We start from the raw sequence: 23,981 nt of genomic DNA on the forward strand, positions 1-23,981 counted from the left end.
ATAGTGAGAGGCCCGCGTACTGCAAAAAAAAAAAAAAAAAAAAATGATTTGATAGATATATGTTCCAGCCTAAACAATATGAGTGCATTTGTCTTAACCACATGGCAGGCATATTTGTATATCACAATACATTATAGCCCCATAAGATTGCTAGGAGATACACTCCCTATCATGACTCGAAATATAAGAATCAATAAATGCATTCAACTTATATAAATAACCTGTGAAATTATTCAGATAATTCCAGTGTACATTGCTCTCAATAGTTAAATATTTCCTTGAATTTTAAAACAAACTAAATAAAGCCTATAGTTCAATAACGACTCTGTGTGGTTTCATTAAAACTTACATTTTGAAAGTTTCTTAGAAGGCCAACACTTCATAATTAATGACTGTTCAGCAAAAGGTTGACCTTCTGAATGACTGGATAAGTGCAAACTTAGGAGGAAAAAAAAATTGCTTTGGACTATTTATTCAAGCCTAAAAGCCATTATCTTTTAGAATGAAAGTAAGTTCTAGAACTATGCCTAAGAAATTGGCTCTCTATTTTAACATTTGAGAATCCTTTTTACAATAAAAATTCATGCTGTCTACTTTCTTTTATGCTATATATAAAATAAGAGAATTTGTAAAAAGCTTCATTTACCTTGATCGTTTGTGACCTCCTTTAATGGTCCCCAAGATTGAACTCACAGGCATGTGAAGTCTAAGATACCAGACATTAGATATAAACGGCTCCAGCATTCTTTCCAAGCTGAATCTACAAAGCTTCTACTTTCTACTCTACTTTCTACTCAGGAAGCTTCCTCTTATCTGAGATTGAATCAGTTAGTTCATTTACTTAAAGGTTAGTGTTAATGAGGTCAAGGTCACAGGAAGGGCCTGATGGAAAGAAACTTCGAAGTCAAACAGGCCTAAATTTGAATTCCAGTTCTGCTTCTTACTAGTTGTATGACCTCAAATAGGTTACAAAGCCTCCCTGAGGCTCAGTTTCTTCACCTTTAAAATGGGAGAGTAGAACATATCTTTCTATGTTTTGGAGTGAAACAGAGGCACTCCAGTTACCCTTTATGCACTTAGTTCAGGGTCTGATACATAATGTGCCCTTAATAAGTGTTAATTGTAATTTTAATTTTTTTATTAGAAAAACAACTCACTGTACACATTGTGTATTCTGTTGATCATTAGTCAGCAATATCCAAATTTAGCAAAAAGCATTGTTCTTGGAATGTATAGAAGCCTATACACCTGCTTATTATATTTTGGACCCACCAGAAATTTCAGCTGTTCCAACAAGAATTCCTTTTCTCTTTGTATGACAATTATAATCAGTTCTAATGCTACCCCACTGATTGAATAAACTGTAAGAATAATCATGTAAAATAACATCATTTCAGTTCATATATGCTCAATAAATGGTGTATTGACACATGAACAAATGGATGATTGAATGAATGAACTATTTAATACTCTGGAGCACTTGGAAACAAAGCTTGAGGTGAGAGACTAGAGATTCACTTCCCTGCTAACACTGACTTGCTCCATGACTTTGAGAAATTTCCTAATTCCTTTGATTCTTGATTTCTTCCTCTTTAAAACATACTGGTTTGTTATGTAATGTCCATGACCCCTCACCACTTCTCAAGGGCTCTGATTCAAACAGGCAAGGAAACTTAGGAGGCAGTTTGTTTCTAGGAACAGAAGAGGTGTGGGAGCATATGTTCCTTGAGCTCTTGGATCTCATCTTCATGTTCTCTCTTCTAAGTCTAACAGACTTTTGAAAATTTCCCCAAATGTGTATTATTTTACCGACTGAAGAATAGAGAGTGCATTAAGAAAATTCACAGTGAAAATGAACACATCTGGAGGAAATGATTTCAATCAGTTTTCTAGAGAAAAGAGTCTTAGAGATGAGCCTTTAGTAGAAGAAATCTAAAGGGTGAGCAGATTTGTTGGCAATCTGTGCCTTTCATTGGCCAATAGCTCCTTCTAGTTTTTTTCACTCATTCATTCGTTTATTCATTCATTCATTCAACAAATTCGTGTTGAATGATTACTATTTGCATGGCAACATGCTAGTGTAGGATTATAACGATGAATTTGATATATACTTTGTCCTTAAAGAATTTGCTCTTTAATAAGGATAAGGCATGTATATAAATTTTTAAATGTTCTAAATGACATGAAAAAAATTTAAATGAGATTTAAAAGGAAGGAAGACTTAATTTTAGCAAGTCAGTTGGCAACGAAGGGAGGGAAAGTAAAGAAATCTTGGAGGAGATGGCATTTAGCTTGTGTTTAAACACCTGTAGATTGGACAGAAGAGAACTTTTTTTTTTTTTTTTTGCGGTACGCGGGCTTCTCACTGCTGTGGCCTCTCCCGCCGCAGAGCACAGACAGGCTCCGGACGCGCAGGCCCAGCAGCCATGGCCCACGGGCCCAGCCGCTCCGCGGCACGTGGGATCTTCCCGGACTGGGGCACAAACCCGTGTCCCCTGCATCGGCAGGCGGACTCACAACCACTGCGCCATCCGGGAAGCTCCAGAAGAGAACTTTTGACTGAGGAAGTAATGTGAACAAAGACTCTGAGAAGTAGGAAATTGAGTGCAGTTTGTTTGTACAGTTGGGTTTATGAAAGGGAGTAATGGGAAATACATTTAAAAGGATACCATCAGATTGACAGGACCTTGAATGTGATAGTGAGGGGCTTGGTTTTTATTTTCTAGGCCAAAGCTAGCCATTGGAGATTGCAGAGAAGGGAGATGGAAGAAAATTGTGTTTTAAGATGGTGACCCCCGAAGAAGAGTTGTACATTGTAATTGTAAAATGAATTTTGATGGGCAGATACCACCAATGAATCTCCTAACCCAGCTCTCCTTGTCCAGGCTGCTGATGTACTACTGCAACATGGAGCTAACATCAACGTCCAAGATGCAGTTTTTTTCACTCCATTGCACATTGCAGCATACTATGGGCACGAACAGGTAAGTCAGTGGCATTTCTGAAGCCTGGGGCATCACTTAAGTGTTCCAGGGTTTTCTTGAACTGTACTAGGTTCGAAGAAAGGATATTTAAGATATCCTTTGAATTAGTTTTGCCATCTGCTCATCAGTTCCCCCCTTGAAGAGCTTTTGTAGATCCATAGAAACATAGCAGCTACCAAGTTATACATTTTTACTGACTACTTTAGTACACAAGGGAGGCAGTAGAGTATATAGGTAAGTGGGTGGCTATAGAAATCGGCCTGAATTTGAAAAATTACTAGCTTTATGGCCATGTGTAGGTTGTATAATGTCCCTAATCCTCAGTTTCTTGTCTATAAAATGAAAAAAATATTAATAGCACCTACCTCATAGGGTTGCTCTTATGATGAAATATTAATTTAAAGTGTTTGGCAAATGCTCAACAAATGTCACTGGGATGATACTAACACTAACAATAAAACAAATCATAAAGCCCATTCCAAAAGTTCTCTGAAAAAAGATAACTTTTAGAAATGGAATTTCCTGTTTTGTAGTAACCTGGCATGTGGTAGGCTAAAAAATGTCTACCAAAATATGTTTACATGTTCACGTTCTAATTTGTGGAACCTGTGAATGTTACCTTAAAAGGGACTTTGCAGATGTGATCAAGTTAAGGATCTTGAAATGGGGAGATTATCCTGGATTATCTGGGTGGACCTGATGTAATCACAAGGGTCCACATAATAGAGAGTAGAAAATCAGAGTTAATAGTAGAAGATGTGACAATGGAAGCAGTACATTAAAGTGATACAAGAAGAGGCCACAAGCTAAGGAATGCAGGCAGGCTGTAGAAGCTGAAAAGTAAGGAAATGAAAGCCTCCAGAAGGAATGCAACCTGCCAACACCTTGATTTTGGACTTCTGACCTCCAGAACTCTAAGAGAATAAAAATGTGGTTTTTTCATCCAATAATTCTGTGGTAATTTGCTACAGTGGCAATGGGAAACTAATATATGGAATAACCTAGATAAACTAAAAAACAATCACTAAATGTGCTTTAAATATATAATTTGCTTTAAATATATAATTATGTATCAGAAACATATTTATAAATTTTGATAATCTGTAATTAAGTAATGATATGTATAGAATGCTTTAAAGTTTACAATGTAGCGTCATTCAACAAATAATTTCATTTGACCTTCGTGACAACCTTATGAACTTAATAAGAGTTACCATGTGAGCAAACTCATACTATGGAACAGGCCTATATGTTAAGGCCTATATGTGGATTTTTTTCTAATTTTGCCCCAACCCTAAAATCAGCTGTTATTTACCCCTTCTAATCATGATACACATGGAGCTTACTCAGGTCAGGTAGCGTGCCAGAGTCATGCAGCTAATAAGTAGAAGAGCTGGAGTATGTATTCAGGTCTGTCTGATCCCAAAACCCATCTTCATTCTGTTGTACCGAAGAGCCTCTTCTTACCCCTCTTCTATCAGTGAGAGAAATCATAAAGTCCAGGCCATTTACTGAAGTAGTGGAGCTAGAATTCAAGGCCTGGTGCTGTAATTCCACAGTCCGTTGATTTTCAACCTTAACATATTGAAAGAAAAATTTTATATGCTCTTTTCAAACACCGTCTTTTAGCTATACTCAAGAAACTCAATAGAACCAAATAAAGCAGAAATACAAATGTAATTAGATAATCAAAACTTAACTGTTCTTTTGACATTCTGTTTTTGCTCTTCCTCATTTTATCTCTCTAGATCTGGTCTCAGTTATGCAGCAGAATTATACCTTTTTACCTTTGTACAGGTCATGCCATTGCACTGCCTGAGGATCCCAAGTTGAAAATCAAACTTCCTTGCGTCTCTGTGCTGTTCTAGTCTTTGTGCCTTTATTTCTTTGCTGGCTGGCATGTGCCTGGACAGTCTCAGACCTGAGAAATGTGACCTCTAACTAGGGGAGACTGCTCATTTCATTGATAGGCTGCTCAGACTGCACTGGGGTGCCCTGGAGAGCTGAGCACTGAAAACGCTTCTGAAAGTACTGGGTCCAAAACTCAGGTGGCGAAAAAACTTTATACTTTTCTGACTTCAGGCACAGACAGGATATACACAGTGCCTGTTATTTGTAGAGTCATCCTCTTTGGCGATTAACCTCATGACCCAGCAGAAACATAAAGAGCTTCTATGCATGTTGTGTGGAGACCTAAATTTGTTTACTTTCCCTGAATATATAGTCACAGTATTATAAAATTATGCTAAAATGTGGATGGCCCTTTTATGATAAGGGACTCACTTTCTATGTGCAAAGACAGCACATAAGTAATTTATGGAAGCTATTGTCATTTACTAAAATATGCTGACAGGAGAATGGCACATTCAATATATAAATGTGCTTAATGTGCCATGTTCCTTGCCATTTGCTTATTTACTTATTTTAAGTGGAAGAGTATTTTACTAACAGCAATAGTTCCTAGGTATATAATAATAGTGCTTAATAGACAATCGATTTCAAAGATAGTTTAACTCTATCCATTATAAAGTCACATAATCAGAATTTATGGAGCCTGTGTAAGTGGAAATATCTGCTTAGGAGTGCAACGTTCTTGAGACTAAATGTCTAGTGTTCAGGTTTCTCTTGAATTAAGTATTGGTCTGCCCGTTAGCCAAGAAATAGATAAACTACATGTGTTCCACATTGGTGCTACCACTTCTGCTATCATTTATTGAATACCAGGCACTTTTCTAAGTGCTTTATGTGTAATAACTTATTTAATTCTCACAACAACTCTATGAGGCATTCCCATTTTAGCAACGAAGAAACTGAATTTTCAAAGGGCCAAATAATTTATTCAAGGTGACATACCTAATAAGCAGAAGCCCAATTTCAGAACCTTTGTTCTTTACCTACTGCATGCAATAGGAAGTTTTCCCACATCCCACCCAGCTAATTTTTCACCTAGAATTTCTATCGAATACATACCATATTCTTGAGAGGCTTCTGCTCAAGATATATTTATTTTCTGCCACAAAATAGTTTTAGAGCTTGAATTCACTTTTATGCTGATGCCACAATGGTCAAGACTTTTGAGGAGTCCTCCCATAACTGTTATTTTAATGGCACAGGTGCATCCTAACTTATCTCTTGGGATCACTATGATGAGTCCTAAAATTCACGGGGGAGGTAATGTCAATTTTAGAGAAATTATTTGGAAGGTTCCTAAGTGAATATATAAATAATTTGAAGGAATCCCATAAATTACCTGAAACAACCCCTGGAAACTCTTGAGTTGTTTCTTACTTCATCTCTCTCTGTCCTCCTGGATGTGAATCTCAGCTAATTTGGGAAGATGCTGGGGGCTAGTGTGGCTATCTCCTGTTTACTCACAAATCAAAAAAGGACCCACAACCCCAGTAGCAAGATTACCATTGGTGACCTATGCATGGAACCACTATGAAAATCAAGAATCAAGTAAGCACTGCTGGCTCTGGCCAGAAGGAGACTTTAGAAAAGATTGTTCAGAGAAGATTATGGGTGACTTGAGAGAAGATTATTTATGTATTGATACAATGAAGACCCAACCCTGAAATTGCTCCAGTTTTAGATTTCTTGCTAGGTGATATAATAATAAATTCCTTATTGTTTAAGCCAGTTGAGTTAGGATTTTCTGTTATTTTCAGGCAAAAATTATCCAAGAGAAAACCTAAATGATATGTCTCCTTCCCTATTGCTAAAGGCATTGCATTACTGTTTTGCATTTGATACTAATTTCAAATGCATGGATCCTTTAGGTAACCCGCCTCCTTTTGAAATTTGGTGCTGATGTAAATGTAAGCGGTGAAGTCGGAGATAGGCCCCTCCACCTAGCATCTGCAAAAGGATTCTTTAATATTGCGAAACTCTTGGTGGAAGAAGGCAACAAAGCAGATGGTAAGATTATGTTTAGAAGAAGAAATTTGCTCTTTTACTTTATGTATGCTTTTTACTTTACTTATTTATTAGAGATAATCTAAGTTGATTAATCTTGTACTCATGTACTAATTTGTTCCACAAGTCATAATTTATTATTTTTAATATATTAATTAAACCTATATGTTAATCCTTCTTTACATATTTTAGCTCAACTCTTAATGTATTAGGTGCTGCAGTAAAAGTAAGGGGTTTTCCTAAATTTTTCCTACTTTTTGTTATTCACTAATCTTTTTTTAATTGAGGTAAATTTTACATATAGCAAAATTCTCAAATCTTAACTGAATATTGACTTAAGTGAATATTTGCTTGTGGATACACCCATGTAAAAGCCACCCAGATCAAGATATAGACATATTTTCATCTGGAAAGTTGAAAATATTTCACCTGGAAAGTTCCTTGTTGCCCACTTCTTAGTAAATAGCTTTCACCACCAAAGATAATCAATATTCTGGCTTCTATTGCTATAGGTTAGCTTTTTTTCTGTTCTTGAAGTTGATATAATTTTGTGACTGCTTTCTTTTGATCGACAAGATGATTTTGACTTTTATCCATGTTGTTGCATGAATCATAATTTGCTCTTTTTTATTACCGAAAATTCTATGAATTTCCCACAATTTAACTGTTTATCCGTTCTCCTTGTAATGGAAGGTTAAATGTTTCTAGTGTTTGACTTTTGTGAATATAGCTGCCAGAAACATTCAATTCTTCTTGTGAATATATGTGTTAATCGCTCTTCGTTGTGTGTGTGTGTGTGTGTGTGTGTGTGTGTGTGTGTGTATTTAGAGAGAGAGAGAATTACTGCATCAAAGGGCATGCACATGGTTAACTTTTTAGGAAATTTCAGACAAGTTTCCAAAGTGTTCGCAATATTTTTCACTCCCACAGCTATATATGAGAGTTCCAGTTGCTCCCCACATCTGCCCCAGTATTTGATACTACTGTTATTTTTAATGGAAATAGAGTTAGAATGTGATCAGGTTGGGGAAAAAAAGCTTTAGAATACACAGAAAGATTTTAGATGCATTTAGTAGAATAGAATTTCCTGCAACTTTTTAGTTTTTTAATTACAAAATGAATTTTGGAAAATTGAAAGTATTGAAAAAAAGCTTTCTTTCTCTTTTTTTCCTCTTCCTCACAAACTTAATTTTTTGACACAAATTCACTCAGAGTTACATCTTGTCATTAAATTCTCTCAGGCATATCCAGCATTCTGACCCCCAAGAGACCTAATTAAAAGCCCAGCTGTAAGAACTGCTGGCCTTTGCAGCAGAAATGATGCACATTTCCAAAAGCACAAGGTTGTCAGATCTATAGAACTGCCATTTCCTTGGTCCAAAATTGAGATTGATATTCAGTTAATAAAACTAATCAATGTTTTCATTACTCTAAGGAAAACACAAAGGCTCCCAGAGACAACTGTAGCAAGAGGCTAGGACGATTTCATTTCCATGTTGGAAACAGGGGCCATTTTATTTGGTAACGTTTGAGAAACGTAGTTTGTATCATTTTCTGAGCCAGTGTAAAATAACTCAGGAATTTTTTCTATAGCATTATCATAAACAACTTGTGTTGTCAGGATGCAAGGAATGCTGTTGTCTGGACCTTGTTTAAGCAGTCTCTTTGATTCTGTTGGTTTAGGATAGGCAGAGGTACACCAATGTGAATCACCGAACACATAATTGTTTTTGAAACTGCCTCACTCTTCCAAGGGGTCAGGAACCGCTCACATTTTTCCTTTATTATCAAGGCCAACCTCAGCCTTTTATTCCTCTGCACAACTCCAAAGCTCAGTGGTGTCAAAATGAGTGTCATTTATGATCAGCATGTCTCCAGGATCAAAGGACTCTTCTACAAAAGGCATTGAAATGTGTACTGCACCCGGATTCCCGGTACATACCAGCGTCATATGATATAATTTTTAACATTTTCTTTCTGACTCACACAAGCACTACATGCCTCCTACTCAATCATTTAAAAATAATCAAGTGGGGGCTTCCCTGGTGGCGCAGTGGTTGAGAGTCCGCCTGCCGATGCAGGGGACACGGGTTCGTGCCCCGGTCTGGGAGGATCCCACATGCCGCGGAGCGGCTGGGCCCGTGAGCCATGGCCGCTGAGCCTGCGCGTCCGGAGCCTGTCCTCCGCAACGGGAGAGGCCACAACAGTGAGAGGCCCGCGTAACGCATTAAAAAAAAAAAAAAAAAAAAAAAAAAAAAAATAATCAAGTGACATGACTCAGATTTTTAAGTATTTTTACTTCCTTCTAATATACACTTGATATTTAAGTCCCTTTTGCACTTCAACCAATTGCAAAGAATAAATCAGAAAATCTTTTGTGCTGGTGGACACTGCACAAGATTTATTATCAGCTGGTTTACTTATTCCAAAATGTATCTAAGCCTCCAGATGATTTATTTTAGATCTGGACTTTGCCTGTGGTTAATGGACATAAGGGGAAGAATAAATGAATGACCCCAAAAGGAGTGCAATTTGAAATCTGGTATTTACAGCATGTTTCCGTGGTAACAGAATGTCACAAATGAAAATAAATTCAAGTTGCAAATTAGCCAAAATGTATTTCCGAAAGCACGTTCCGCACGTTTGTGAGGTTGACCTATTCAGTCACATATGTTTTAAGTCTCTAGTCTTCTTCCTTATACCTCGTAGGGCAATTAAAAAGGAGAACTGCAATGCTTATCGAATGAGACTGAAAAGGTCAAAATATTGCTGGACTCCACAGGAGGAAAATAGAGACACAATTCTCACAATTTATCATTTTAATAAGTTAAAAATGGAAAATGTTAAAATCAGAAACTATTAATTTTTTGTCATCTGAATGTTGAATGCTATAGTTCTCTTAACTGGAGAACTGGATACTAGAGAAAGTCACAAAAATTTCTAGGGCATGGTCAGTAAGGAGAAGTAATTTATTTTTAAAAATGTGTCTTGTCAGAACTATCACACAGATTTGTTACTGAAAATTTATTTAAGACACACTTGGGAGTTGCTTTAGAGAGCTGGTGAGAGGTCCTAACATTTCTGAGTTAATATGGAAATGTTTATTTTATCTTTAAGATCAATGAGCAGAAATAAGCAAGAAGTAGCATCCAGCTACCTACCCATTCATCCAATCTTTCTTTCAAAAGACATTACTGAACATTTACTCTCTTCAAAGTAGAGGACTAGTGACCAAATATTTTCTTAATAATGATTTACATGTATTCCTTTGCTTGAAATTTTCCTTTACTTAAATCTCTAAATAAGATGTTAGAGCAAACAGAATATCATTCATACATTCAGTTTTCCTCAGGTAAGAATAATAATATATGCACTTTTTGTTTTTGCAAATTGGTCCAAGACAAAATTAAGGAATCAGAAGGACTGAAGCAGAAATACGGGTGTATGTATATATAAACTCTGCATCTGATGCAGATTTCTCCTGGCTTGTCCCTTTGTTTGGTATTTTATATCTTCTTTGATGAGAATAATGTTTAGGCCATTGCAGTAAAGAGTAAAGAGTCTGCTTTGAAGTTTATTGATTCAACTAGAAAAGAATAATGTTGGGTGGGACCAGGTATGGCTAAAGGAAAATTATGAATTAATGGATTATTGTGCTTCATTCTGCTTTACAATGTCCCCTCTGGCCCTCAAGAACTCACATGTGACCTCCTGATGCCCTGGACTCCCTGCTGTCCTCAAGCTTTGACTCATGGTATTGACTTTCCCTGGCTTCCAACAGAATGTGAACAAAGGAAAAGTATCTTAAAAAGGAAGATAATCAAAACAACCGGGAAAATTCTTCTGAAGGAAGTGTGTCCTTCTGAGCCACTCATTAATAAAAAAGATGCAAAGATTTACTTTTCAATAACAGTCTTGGGAGGAGGAGTTCAGGAACTTTGTTAAAGATTTCCCTTTGGCTTAAGGGCTTGCAGGTTGATAAAATGAGAATTATTGTCTACAAATATAGCAGCTATAAGGCCTAAACCAGTGTTCATTAAATGTTAAATGATGATTATATTTGAACTTTTTAAAATTAACTCTTATCTTGCCTTTCTTTTCCTTCCAACCGTTCATCATTAAAAAAGTAATTCGATCAATTCTTTTGGCTCTATGGATAATTTCTTTTATAGATATATATAAGAATGAGAATGAATGGGATTTGTTAAGGGCTGTTATTTTCTATTTTGAATAAAGCACCCTGTACAGATGGACAAAGTAGTAAAATAATAAAACAAGTGGTTGTAGAGCAGTCGATCTGGTTATTTTTGGTTTTAAAAATTGTGCTAAAGCAGATCTATAATTTAGCAGCTTGGTGTTGATTTGTTATTACTTCAGGCCTGTAATTATTGACTATTCAACTAGATTGTAACTTATTTGAGGGTATAGACTCTATGCATTTATAGCTTATTTGCCTAAGCACCACTTAGCAAAATTCTAAGAGGGAAATTAGTAAAAAGGGAGAGTGAAGATTTTTATTAAGTATCTAATTTGTGATAAGCATCATGCTAGACACTTTCTAGAAATGATCTCCTTTAATCCTTTTAGCATCCCTGCTGCACCAATAGTGTTATTATATCCACTGTTATTTATAAGAAATCAATATCTCCAACACCTAGCACAGTGCTTGGTGCATATTGATTATTTAATACTTGTTAAGGAATGACTATGTGTCAGTCAGGTGTTCTTATTTGCAAGTGTTGGAAACTAATACTTGCTAATTTAAGCATGAGGGGAAATATTAAAGGATATCAATTAGCACACAGAATCTTCCCCAGGACAAAGTAGAAAGCCAGGTTTGGAATTTTCACAGTGAGAAATGGTGTCCAGAATCACACCCCAAAACTAATCCTTTGAAGGCACACTGCCACCCCAGCTAGGCACACACACCAACACTTGTGTTTCTGGCACCAACAATGCGGGGCACCCAGTCTGTGGCTGGGCAACAGTACCACTGGAAATTAGATGGAGCTATTCTACCACTGCTACTTTGCCAAGATAGAATAGACTCTCCTTTTGTGTGTCATCAGCTCTGATGTCAGAGTCTGAAATAACATGTTGATTGGAATAATCTGTAGATAAGAGTCCAACCAGGACATGGTTGAGAGTGAAAGGGTCACTATTAAAAATTATTCTAGGATAACAAGCCTAAACCAGGACATATGGTCACCCTCTACTAATTCTGTGCCCCTAACTGCAAAGGAGGCTTGGAAAGCATATTTTCAGCTTCTATGATAAAGGGTGATCTTGGCCTCTAGTCAGTACTTTCAGTATAGGGAATTTCCCAAATGTCAGAAGAGGTTATAAGTCTGGATTGGACAAAGAGAAGGTCAAATGCCCACTACTGAGTAATCAATTTAACAGTTAATGTTAAAAAACTATCTTAGATAATACAATTAATGAGGTCTTCCTCACTCTAAAGCTTGCTGCCTTTTCATTATACCATGCTTTGTATACCGCAGCATGACATTTCTCGGTTAAGGGGACATCAGAACCTCCTACACAGTAATGCGAACATACAGAGTACTAGGCCCCACGCTAACATATTGAGCCAAAATTTTGGGAAATGGTGCTCTGTCCAGAGTATGAAATTTTTAACACCTTCTATGGGGGTGAAAGGGGAATCAATTTGAAAGGAGATACTTGTGGAAATGAGGCTATGAGTACCTTTTAGATACTTACTAGTTTCCTGAACTCTTCCATTGTGCAAGGTAAATTTTTTTAACATCTTTATTGGAGTATAATTGCTTTACACTGGTGTGTTAGTTTCTGCTTTATAATAAAGTGAACCAGCTATACATATACATATATCCCCATATCTCCTCCCTCTTGTATCTCCCTCGCACCTTCCCTATCCCACCCCTCTAGGTGGTCACAAAGCACCAAGCTGATCTCCCTGGGCTATGCAGCTGCTTCTCACTAGCTAGCTATTTTACATTTGGTAGTGTATATATGTCCATGACACTCTCTCACTTCATCCCAGCTTACCCTTCCCCTCTCCGTGTCCTCAAGTCCATTCTGTACATCTGCGTCTTTATTCCTGTCCTGCCCCTAGTTTTTTCAGATATATGTGTTAGCATACAGTATTTGTTTTTCTCTTTCTGACTTACTTCACTCTGTATGACAGACTCTAGGTCCATCCACCTCACTAAAAATAACTCAATTTTGGTTTTTTTTTATGGCTGAGTAATATTCCATTGTATATATGTGTCACATCTTCTTTATCCATTCATCGGTCGATGGACACTTAGGTTGCTTCCATGTCCTGGCTATTGTAAGTAGAGCTGCAATGAACATTGTGGTACATGATTCTTCTTGAATTATGGTTTTCTCAGGGTATATGCCCAGTAGTGGGATTGCTGGGTCATATGGTATGCAAGGTAGATTTGATTAGATGCATTCCATAGATTTATGGGAGCTAGAAGAAAGCCTGCTTAATGTGGAAATAGGCTAGAGGATAGAATTCTAACTTTTTAAACTGGTGGCACTTAATTTCCTTTATTATTGTCATTAATTGGCAATTTCCAGGAGTCTCTCAGGCACTTAGAAAAGTCCCTGATACTACACATGAGCAGGTTGAGAAATAGAGGATTCCAGATAACATATGTTTCCCTTTCTTTTGATGACAGTGAATGCTCAGGACAATGAAGATCATGTTCCACTCCACTTCTGTTCCCGCTTTGGACACCACGATATAGTGAAGTACCTGCTCCAGAGCAATTTAGAAGTTCAGCCACATGTTGTTAATATCTATGGAGACACCCCTTTGCACCTGTGAGTATTATGTATACTTCCATAGGTACTGCAGGTATACTATGTGTACCTTCTTACTATCCTCAAAATATTTTCTTAACTCTAGGGCATGCTACAATGGCAAATTTGAAGTTGCCAAGGAGATCATCCAAATATCAGGAATAGAAAGTCTGACTAAAGAAAACATCTTCAGTGAAACGGCTTTTCACAGGTAAAAGAATATTTAAGTGCAATAGCCTCTAAACTTAGCTAACACCCTACAACACTGGAAGTCATGTACATGAAGCAAGAATGAATAGTGGCAGATGTTGCGATCAGAGAGCAAGACCAGAGGGTGGCCAGAGGACAAGGAGCCCAAGCTAGATGCACAGAGAAAAGGTAGACGCAGATGCTGCAGTCAGTACAACAGATGGGGCCAGAGCCAGATGCTGCCTTCCTGGCAGCAGCCACAAAGACAGGGACTGATGTTGCCAAGGCAACAGGCATATCAACATCTGTAAGCATATTGCTCCTATTCCACTACACTCTGCAGAAAGCTGCCAAAAGGAGCAGTGCCCATAATCCTCTTCCGACAAGAATATCATTACCAGAATTCATCAGCATCAAATGTGACATTTTTTCCTTACCACTTAAACCTTATGTGCAAATGTATCTACCTATCTAAGACATCCATCTGTCAGCCTGTAAGAGCTTAGTCAGGGTGGCCACTGAGGTACCTAAGAAGGCATTAGCTCCTTGCTAGGAATCGATTACAGTCCTTTGCAACGTGCTCTGGAAAAGCACCCTGAAGGAGCAGCTGGGTTTGGAAAAGTTGTGACAAAGAAAAAAGGAAAGAGAGAGAGAGGGAGGGAAAAGTTTGCTAAGAACTCAAGCACATAACTCCCTAAAATGTCCTAAGGGAAAGCAGATGTTTTATAAAATTTAAAACCCTCATTTTTTAACAGGTTACTGTTTTGCTTATAAAAATAAAAACATAGTCATTTGAATTGAGTAAATCTTGAATGTAAGATTATTTACCTACATATTACAGATGTCTTGGCTAGTTAGCAACCTCTAAAACATGTATTTGAGACTAGTATGTTATTTACGTAGTGTTTGTCCTGTACTAGTGAATAAGAGAAATGAGACACTTTTTTTTAATACTGAACTAAAATTAAGCTTACATTTCTGTATCAGGCATCAACTTGTCAAATTTCACTTGGATTTCCAGATTTTTCTTATCACCCAAAGAGGTCAGCCAAAAGGGAGGTGAAGAAAACTACCATTTATGGAACAGTGAATATGTGCTGGATGATTTGCATCCATTATCTCATTTAATCCTCCAAACCATTTTATGAAGTTGGATTTACTATCCCTTTTTTACCAATGAGAAAATTGAGGCTCAAGAAAACTAAGTAACTTGCCAAAGATTCTTATGGCTAGAAAAACATGTACTAAATGCCTGACTAATTCCAAATCCTGTGTTTTTATATATCTTCATGTTCTAGTACCAAAATATTTTGTCTGTTTTCTACACACTCTGTAACAGAACAGATGCAAGAACTCTTCAGATCATGCCTTCAAAGTGTACCAGTGGAATTTGTCCCTGAAGGGGACAGTTGGCAGAACTGATATGTATGGGTTACTAGTGTCCTCTACCCATTAGGTCATTCTTGTGGAGGCTGACACCACAGGCTAATTTTCAAATCATTTTGCTACTTTGTGCACATAAATTGAAACCAACTATGATCAGAGGGTTATTGTCACCTTCAGAAGATTGTCTATATGACAAGATTAGTGAAGTGAGTTAAAAGTATGTACCCAATTGTTTTATTTTGTGCAAACCTGTGGCTGCTAGGAATAACATATTAATATTTTCATTCTATTCATTTTAAGTACATATTTATAAAAGAAATTCTCCTTTTACATAAGGAACTGACTACAGTTACGAATTTTTCTATGTACAAATCACAGTGCTTTACACATAGTCAGCACTTAGTACATTCCTGTTATTGTTTTCATATGTCTGTATGTATACACATTTGTATACACACGTATACACACACACACATATATATATATATATATGTTCTGAATTCGTCATTTCCTATAAATAGTTGCTTTGAACAGAAATAATGAGGTAATTCAGACAACGGAACATTGAAAGTATAGTGTTGGGCTTCCCTGGTGGCGCAGTGGTTGAGAGTCCGCCTGCCGATGCAGGGGACACGGGTTCGTGCTCCGGTACGGGAAGATCCCACATGCCGTGGAGCGGCTGGTTTCGTGAGCCATGACCACTGAGCCTGCACGTCCAGAGCCTGTGCTCCGCAACGGGAGAGGCCACAACAGTGAGAGGCTGGCGTACCGCAAAAAAAAAAAAAAAAAAAAAAAAGTATAGTGTTAATGGTCCTATTTATAATACAAATAATTAATGGTGATATGATCTATTACACTGAGATGGTTGTTTTTTATTCACTTAATTATGCAAGAAAGGTTTGTTAAGGACCTGCCTTGTGTTGTTGCTGGTAGGAACATTAACATGACACAGTTCCTTCCCTCCTTAAGGGAACTCTATTGTAAGGTATCAAAAGACACAGAGGTGTATTCATTACCATAACACAATATGATAAGTGCCATAAAACTGAAATTACAAGGAAGCAGAGGAGATAGTAATGAACTCAGCCTTTGGTACATGAGAAGACTTCATAGAGGAAGCATTAGTTCAACTAGATAAATAATGGCATTTATTTAAAGAAAATAATAATATCCCATGAGAGAAAAAGGATTTAGGCAAAGTCATCCCAGGGAGAGGAAAGAGTAAGACCCAGTGAACTACCACTTCTAGAACAAATCTGGAAGGAAAAAACACTGTTTCTCTGTACTCTACCTCAACACTCAATACCTCACTTCTGAAACACATGATACCAGTTTTGTGTGAGATTTTTCTACGCCAAACAATTCTCCAGTTCTCTACAGACACCAAGTGGGTGTCCTAAAATTCATTTCACTTTGGCACTGCCTACCTGGAATTAGCATCAGATCTCACAAGACTGCCCCTCTTCCCACTTCAGGTGCAATCACAAGTCTAACTTGTCACCTAAATCTCTCAGAACCTTCCTGTGTTCCCCCATTCCATTCAGTTGCCCTGCAGAATGCCTAGAAAAGAATTAATATCATAGGAAATATTTAATAAGAAAATGCTAGAAATTTTATACAGCTCCTTTCTTTTTTTTTTTTTTTTTTTTTTTTTGCGGTACGCGGGCCTCTCACTGTTGTGGCCTTTCCCGTTGCGGAGCACAGGCTCCAGACGCGCAGGCTCAGTGGCCATGGCTCACAGGCCTAGGAATGAACCCGTGTCCCCTGCATTGGCAGGCGAACTCTCAACCACTGCACCACCAGGGAAACCCACAGCTCCTTTCTTGAAGGCCCATATTTGAGAATCTTAGGATTTTATTGCTTTATGTGCTTTTTTTTTCTTATCACCTCCTTCTCCTCTCTCTTTCCCTCCTTCTCTCATCTGTCTTTTTGGCACTTATATAAACATCAGCATCTAGAATAGCCTGGGTGAATCAGGACTGTTTTAATTTTTTAGGGCTACCATAACTAAATACTACAGACTGGGTGGCTTGAGCACCAGAAATTTATTTTCTCACAATTCTAGAGGCTGGAAGTCCAAGATCAAGGTGTCAGGTTTGGTTTCTTCCGAGGCCTTTCTCTTTGTATTGCAGATAGCCACCTTCTTTTTGTGTCTTTACATGGTTGTCCCTCTGTTCATGTCATCTGTATACTAATATTCCCTTCTTATAAGGACACCAGTCATATTTGGAGAGGGTCCATCCTAATTATTCCATTTCCACTTAATTACCTCTGTAAATTATACCTCTTTAAATTATAGTCACATTATAAGGTTATGGGAGTTAGGGCTTCAACATATTAATTTGGAGTACATACATTCAGCCTTCTATTTTCCCTGTGTTATATTTTTGCAGTGCTTGTACCTATGGCAAGAGCATTGACCTGGTTAAATTTCTTCTTGATCAGAATGTCATAAGCATCAACCACCAAGGAAGGGATGGGCACACAGGTAAGACTGTGGTGAGAACATCACCAGTTTCTGATGCATGTGAATGCTCAAGAAAAGTGATGGGGGAGGGGAGGGGTGTGGGAGTGGTCAACCCCAATGAGGGGGAATATTTTATCAATGACATCATTTAAATTGATGGTGCATGGTGATAGTAAAAAGCAGGCTGACTTTGCTCAGTTTCATTATTGTGCTAAAGTATCTACAGTCAATGCACCCATTATGATGTGCACCAGGAACAGACTGATCCCACTGCCTTGCCCTTGGCTTGCTGCTGAAAAAAAACCCTTGTTTGGGGTCTTTGTTCTTTGATTTGTACAAAGTTGCTAACATTTATTCTGGTAATTACAGTGGATAGAGAAATACTAGAAATTGTGCTAAGCAAAAGGTAGTCTATATAGATCAACTAGGTACTTCTTTTCCTAAACTATGTCTTGTTTGCTCAAAGACAGAATTAATTCTTTGTCAAAGAAATCAACCCTTGCTGTATATCTCTGGCAACAATCCTATTATGTGGTAGTGGCTGTCTTTTGAAAATTGGGTTTCAGTTTTCCCCTTTTCTCCTTTCACACTTTCATTCTTATTCTATTATAGGATTGCACTCTGCTTGCTACCATGGTCACATTCACCTGGTTCAGTTCTTACTGGATAATGGAGCTGATATGAATCTGGTAGCTTGTGATCCAAGCAGGTCTAGTGGTGAAAAAGATGAGCAGACGTGTTTAATGTGGGCTTATGAAAAAGGTATATTTTTCACCATTGCATCTTTATAGTGATAACATTGAACTCTGTGCACAGATTATGCCAGTGCCTCAATAACTCTTTTGCTTGCATGACTTGTATACTCCCATTTCCTCTGGAGATTGTATTTGAATCGTTGGAGACTGGGATCAAAGAGTACAATAGGGAAAGCAACTCCTGGGCTGCAGATGAGCTGAAGACATTCTTGGTATTGGCATTTTGAAGGGAGAAGGAGATATCACATTTCTAGATACTGGAGAAACAAAATTGTGATAGGTAATGATAGCTACTTTCTTAGAGTAGATGCAGAACTAGTCTTTACCTCTTATATAGGAGAATTTTGATGTGGATTCAAATTATTAAAAATGAAATTAATGCAAAGAAAGAAAGGGAGTATTTGTCACATCTAACTCTGCTAACAATGCCTGCACTAGAAAAAGTAAGGCAACCAATGTTTAGTGCTTAAGTATAAACTTATTTGAGCTCAAAGAGGTGAAAGCTTGGACAGAACACCTGGTTTTAAATCAAACCATGTTGCTTGATCTTGGGCAGGTTATTTATTCTTGCTAAGCTTTAGTTTTTCATCTGAAAAATGAGGACAATAACAACTTCATAAGATTGTAAAGATTAAATTAGATAATATGTGCAAATTGCTTATAAATGTGGCTGGCACAAAATAAATACCTAATAATTGGCATTTCAGTAATAATAACAGTGGTAATAGGAGTAGTCCAGAAATAAAGATTATTAATAGTGAATTTTTCATTTTAAAGGAGAGGAAACTAGACACAATTAGAAGGTCAAATAGCATCTTTGTCATTGTTATTACAATATACTATACCTCTTAAGAGAGCTCTACATAAACGCATAAACTCCAACAGAGTGTAAATTTTCAGGTGACATGGAACAGTACTGAAATCAGAGTTACAACTAAATACTGTAAAATATATCAGACTTTGATGCCTGCATTGTCTTATTAGGATGTTTAAAGTATGTAAAGAAGTATTCTTATCTGTTTAAATGTTAGAATCTTAGAAAACCGTACTTAAAAACAGCAATTACTAAACTGGAAGATTTCTTAGGCTACCAAGATGATCTAAAAGGTTTTCTGCCTGAAATAGGACATGGAAGTCCATTAATGAACAGAGAGATGAAGTTTGATGGATAGAAATAGAGAGCTATTGTAAGCATATAGACAAGGAGAAAGAAAAGCATATAGGTCTGAAGACTGCTATAAGGAAATGATATAGGAGTTACTTTACTAGAGACAAGTGAACAGACATAGAATAGCAAGGAATGAGTTAAGATATAGGCCTGTTATGTTTTTTACTTTTTACTTGAGTATTGTATAAACACACACGTGCGTGCGGACATGCGTACTTGCACGTTATAGCTCAATGAATTTTCACAAACTGAACTCACTCAGCTTCCAGATGAAGAAACTGAACATGGTCAGCACCCAGAAGCCCTACTTACATTGTCTTCCACTCACTCTCCGAAGAGGGTACCACTGCCTTTTCGAGGCATAGACTAGCTTTACCTCTTTCTGTACTTAGTATAAGTGAAACACTATGCTATATACATCTTTATGTCTGGCCTCTTTTGACCAACAGTTTGTGAGATTCATACATATTGTTGCAGGTAGCTCTAGACTGTTCATTCTTGTATGGTATTATGCTTTTAATTATATCACAATTCATTCATTCTGCTTTTTCAGGACATTTGGATAATTTTCAATTGGGGACTATTAGGAACACTATTGTTGTACGTGTACATGTCATGTACATGTCTTTTGATGAATAACTATATACATTTCTGTTAGGTATAACTGCCTTCTACTTTGTGTAAAAGAAAGTCCAGGTAATTATATATTTGCATATCAGTTGGAAAATCTTACATATTCTGAAGCCTCGAGAGGCCTTACTAAGTTCTAGTTATTTTGCATTTATTCCAGTGATTCTCAGACAGTGTCTCTCAATAAATTTGAGTTTCAGAGAAAGACTGTTTACAAGTCATTAGTCTTCCGGAAGACAGCTCAGAAGGAGCTGCTGCAGCTTATCTCTTCACAGGGTTTGGCTTTGTTTGTTTTTACTTGATTGAGAGTAATGGTTGAAAACTGGCTTTACTTTTATTTTTTTGTGGAATTCCACACTTTATAAAACAGTGAATCATTATGTAAGCTCCTAAGATGTCCTACCAAAGGACAACAATAAAAATCCTTTAGCTTAGAGGACTTACCCACTGGTCTCTGCAATATATGCCATACTTGTCACCTTATTTGTTCAACTAATGTGCCAGGCATCAGTGTTGCATTTCATTATTACTATGAATTTTAACAAATTGAATGTTACTACTCAGGAGACAGATGGATGTTTTGCATATGTTCTAGGGCAGAGCAAGTTAAACCAACAAAATAAATTTGTTGCTATTTTCTCTTGCTAGAGAAACGTTGCATTGTTTTCATGTGTTCAGGGAAGATTGAAATGGCCTTGTTAAAATACTGTCAGCAGTGCACTGTCCCTGTTTTCTTTGGCTTTGCTTTCTCCTTCAGAGAGGGAGTCACCAAATTAATTGATATGGCGTACCAAGGATTTTCTTGAGCAACTTGGAGATGGAGTTGAAAAAGCACTAAAACTTCACTTGGAGTTCTTTCTTTGTGGAATAGAGATGATGTAAAAGTGGCCCCATCATGGCTTGCCCTGTACCCTATCCAGTCCTTAGAAAACTCAGAAGAGACTTCATAACCAGGGTCTGTCTATTTAAAAAGGAATACTTTTGAATGTGCCCAGTTTGAATAGCTCATCTTAGTCTACCCTCTTAAGCTAGAACTAGGAGGCTTTCTCAACAGCACTCATCTCTGAATGGTTAGAAGGCAAATTTTTCATCTGTCCCAGACAAAAATTTTAGCTGACCCTCTCTGCTATTCTGTTATAGCACATTCAGAGGTGCGTTGGAGTTCTGAAAAGAATTACCTACTATCTTTTGGAATATTTTTAGAAAAGAGTTTACTCACTATGGCTCCCTGTGGGATCAGGTATGAAAAATATTTTCCATTTACATAGCCCTTTTAACCTAAAGATATCAAAATCAATCTTAGAAATAATTTTCCTGGTGACCTTGGTTCTAACCAGTAACCAGAAGCCTACTGGTTTAAGTTTCAATATTTCACTGCCAGATTGCTCAGAGCTCCAATTTTATAATACTTAGAATGTTTCCTTTCCCCAGTCTGTCCTCCCTCTTCTTTTCTACCATTCCATCTGAGAGTAGCCATAGCTGTCTCACTCACTTGGATTTGTTCTGCTCTTTCCCTTGGGTACAAAGGACTTCTATGAATCAATTTAAATTAGCCAGAAGAAATAGCCAGCAGCCTGCTTATGTTCAAATCCTCTGCCCTAATCACCAGTAGGGAAAACCCATTGAAAAGACCTACACATAATCTTACATCCATTGCATTAAAGATGAAACTGCTGAATTGAAAAGATCTCAGCCAATTAGAATTGAGCACATAGCTCAATAGTGTGTCTGGCAGTTAGATTTGAAAAGGCTGCCTTTGACAAAGAAAAGCACTCCTTTATGTCAGGCTGTTTAGGGTCAGAAAATAACCCAAACTAGAAACAGAACTAAAACTTATTTGCTTCAGTACTGACACCAGTTAAAGTAATTTACAGAGGCTCCTATCCCAATATCTAATTACCCAGAATACAATATTTGTATACAGCAGAACTACTCTAATTCACAGTGACAGGGATCTGCAGTTGGAGAATTAGTGAGTAAGTGAGCAAAAACAATAAAAATCAAGGTTCCTGTACCATGATATATACTTTGTTCATTCCTTTTGACAAGTGTAGTGTGGTGTGAATTATTTATAGTAAATGTACCATAGTGTATTCTCTAAAAGTAATGAAGTCTTACAGTTGTGAGTTTCTACAGCTTTCAGCCAGTAAAAAATAACTAAGAGATAAGGGTGAGGGAGGAGTAGAAGGAAGAAGAAGTGGCGTCATTAAATATTTTGATAACTCTTCATCCATGGATTATAAACTCCCAAGCTTCTTCTATATTGAATTCTTACTTCTTTGGAGTTTACTTAGTTTAATGAACATAGTTTAGTGTGCTAGGGTGGATTGGGTTGGGATAGAGGAAGGAATAAACAAAAGATTTAGATGGCATTTTAAAATCTATGTGCAATTTTGTGTCTACTGGTTACCTTTCTACATGTTTAGTTAACTCTATCTTTTAAAAAATAAATAAATAAAATAATACCAACTCTCATTAGAATAGGAAGAACTTTTACTCTTATGGGGGATAACACAAAAAATTTTGAGACATAATAACTGTGTAAGAAGCTACAAACATTAATACAAACAGCAGAAGAGAACTTACATTGATTAATCACTTATTACATATGCATACATAATATGTATATAATTTAATTATCAAAATAACCCTTTAAATTGGTATTACCTTTGTATTACAGATAAAATGTTTGAGACTTGGAGGTGTTGTCACACTAGCTCGAACCACACAGCTCTTAGGTGGAGAGCTGATACCAAACAGAGGTCTGTCTCATTGCACAGTTCAACTGCTTACCACCTCACTCAGAATCAGATAGATCTAAGTCCAAATCCCATACTTATTACTTAATGACCTTGGGCAAGTTATTTAACTGAGCCTTAATCTTCAAATTTAAAATGAGTAAATTAATAACCACTTTAAGAATTCTGCTGAGGGTTAGGGATAAGATGTAAATGTCTGGATCACAGATTCTCAATAAAAATAGTGGTATCTGTTGTTATTAAGTGGATAGCAGAGATACAATCATGCTCCCCAAAGCTTCCAAATCTTACAGTCTTTCCTCATTTACAACATGCTTTAGTGTCCAGTAAGAAATATGACATTGACATATTAGGATAATGGTCATTTTCTTTAAACCTCCTAATGAAGCATTTTATCCCTGCCAAACACCACTAGACAAACCCAGAATATATAAAAGCTTGTGTTATTTGGTTGTATATATATTTCTTGTTTATGACTTAAGTAATACCATTCATTTAAAACTTAAAATTTAAGGACTACAGCAAGATCAAAGAGGTTTTGAAAATCACTAATCAAAATATTAAGCAATTTAAAATCATTGTTCTAATATGTATAGTTGCGTGCAAATATATAACATAATATTTTAAAATTTTAGTACAAATTTGCAAGTCTCGTTACTACAGCAGGGTTTTCCTCCTCAGTCATGGAGAAGTATCAAAGATTCTGTGGCCACGTTTTCAAAACATCACACCATCTGACGTGCTGCATCCCTTTACTTGGATACCTGAGGAGCAATTAAAACTCAACAAGTCCAAAGTTGAACTTAATATCTTTTTTGTCCTCATCAGTCAGGTTCTTCTACCATATCCCTTATTCATTATGTCATTTAACGGCATTGCCATTCACTTAGCACCTGAGTCAAAAATCTGGACTGATGCTTGACTACTTTTTCTCTC

The 23,981-nt window shown here is 37.0% G+C and overlaps 1 protein-coding gene across 1 annotated transcript in view; it reads left to right on the forward strand.

Annotated features, from left to right (window-relative positions):
* The window catches only part of TNNI3K (TNNI3 interacting kinase), a 290,825-nt gene that overhangs the window by 78,391 nt on the left and 188,453 nt on the right, over nucleotides 1–23,981 (forward strand). The window contains exons 6-11 of the mRNA XM_032602669.1: nucleotides 2,886–2,984; nucleotides 6,764–6,902; nucleotides 13,568–13,712; nucleotides 13,798–13,902; nucleotides 17,660–17,754; nucleotides 18,346–18,495. Of these exons, the coding sequence (XP_032458560.1) occupies nucleotides 2,886–2,984; nucleotides 6,764–6,902; nucleotides 13,568–13,712; nucleotides 13,798–13,902; nucleotides 17,660–17,754; nucleotides 18,346–18,495 (733 nt within the window). The remainder of the gene's footprint in view (nucleotides 1–2,885; nucleotides 2,985–6,763; nucleotides 6,903–13,567; nucleotides 13,713–13,797; nucleotides 13,903–17,659; nucleotides 17,755–18,345; nucleotides 18,496–23,981) is intronic.

This window comes from Phocoena sinus, chromosome 1 (assembly GCF_008692025.1).
Source record: "Phocoena sinus isolate mPhoSin1 chromosome 1, mPhoSin1.pri, whole genome shotgun sequence".
In the NCBI taxonomy this organism is placed as follows: Eukaryota; Metazoa; Chordata; class Mammalia; order Artiodactyla; family Phocoenidae; genus Phocoena; species Phocoena sinus.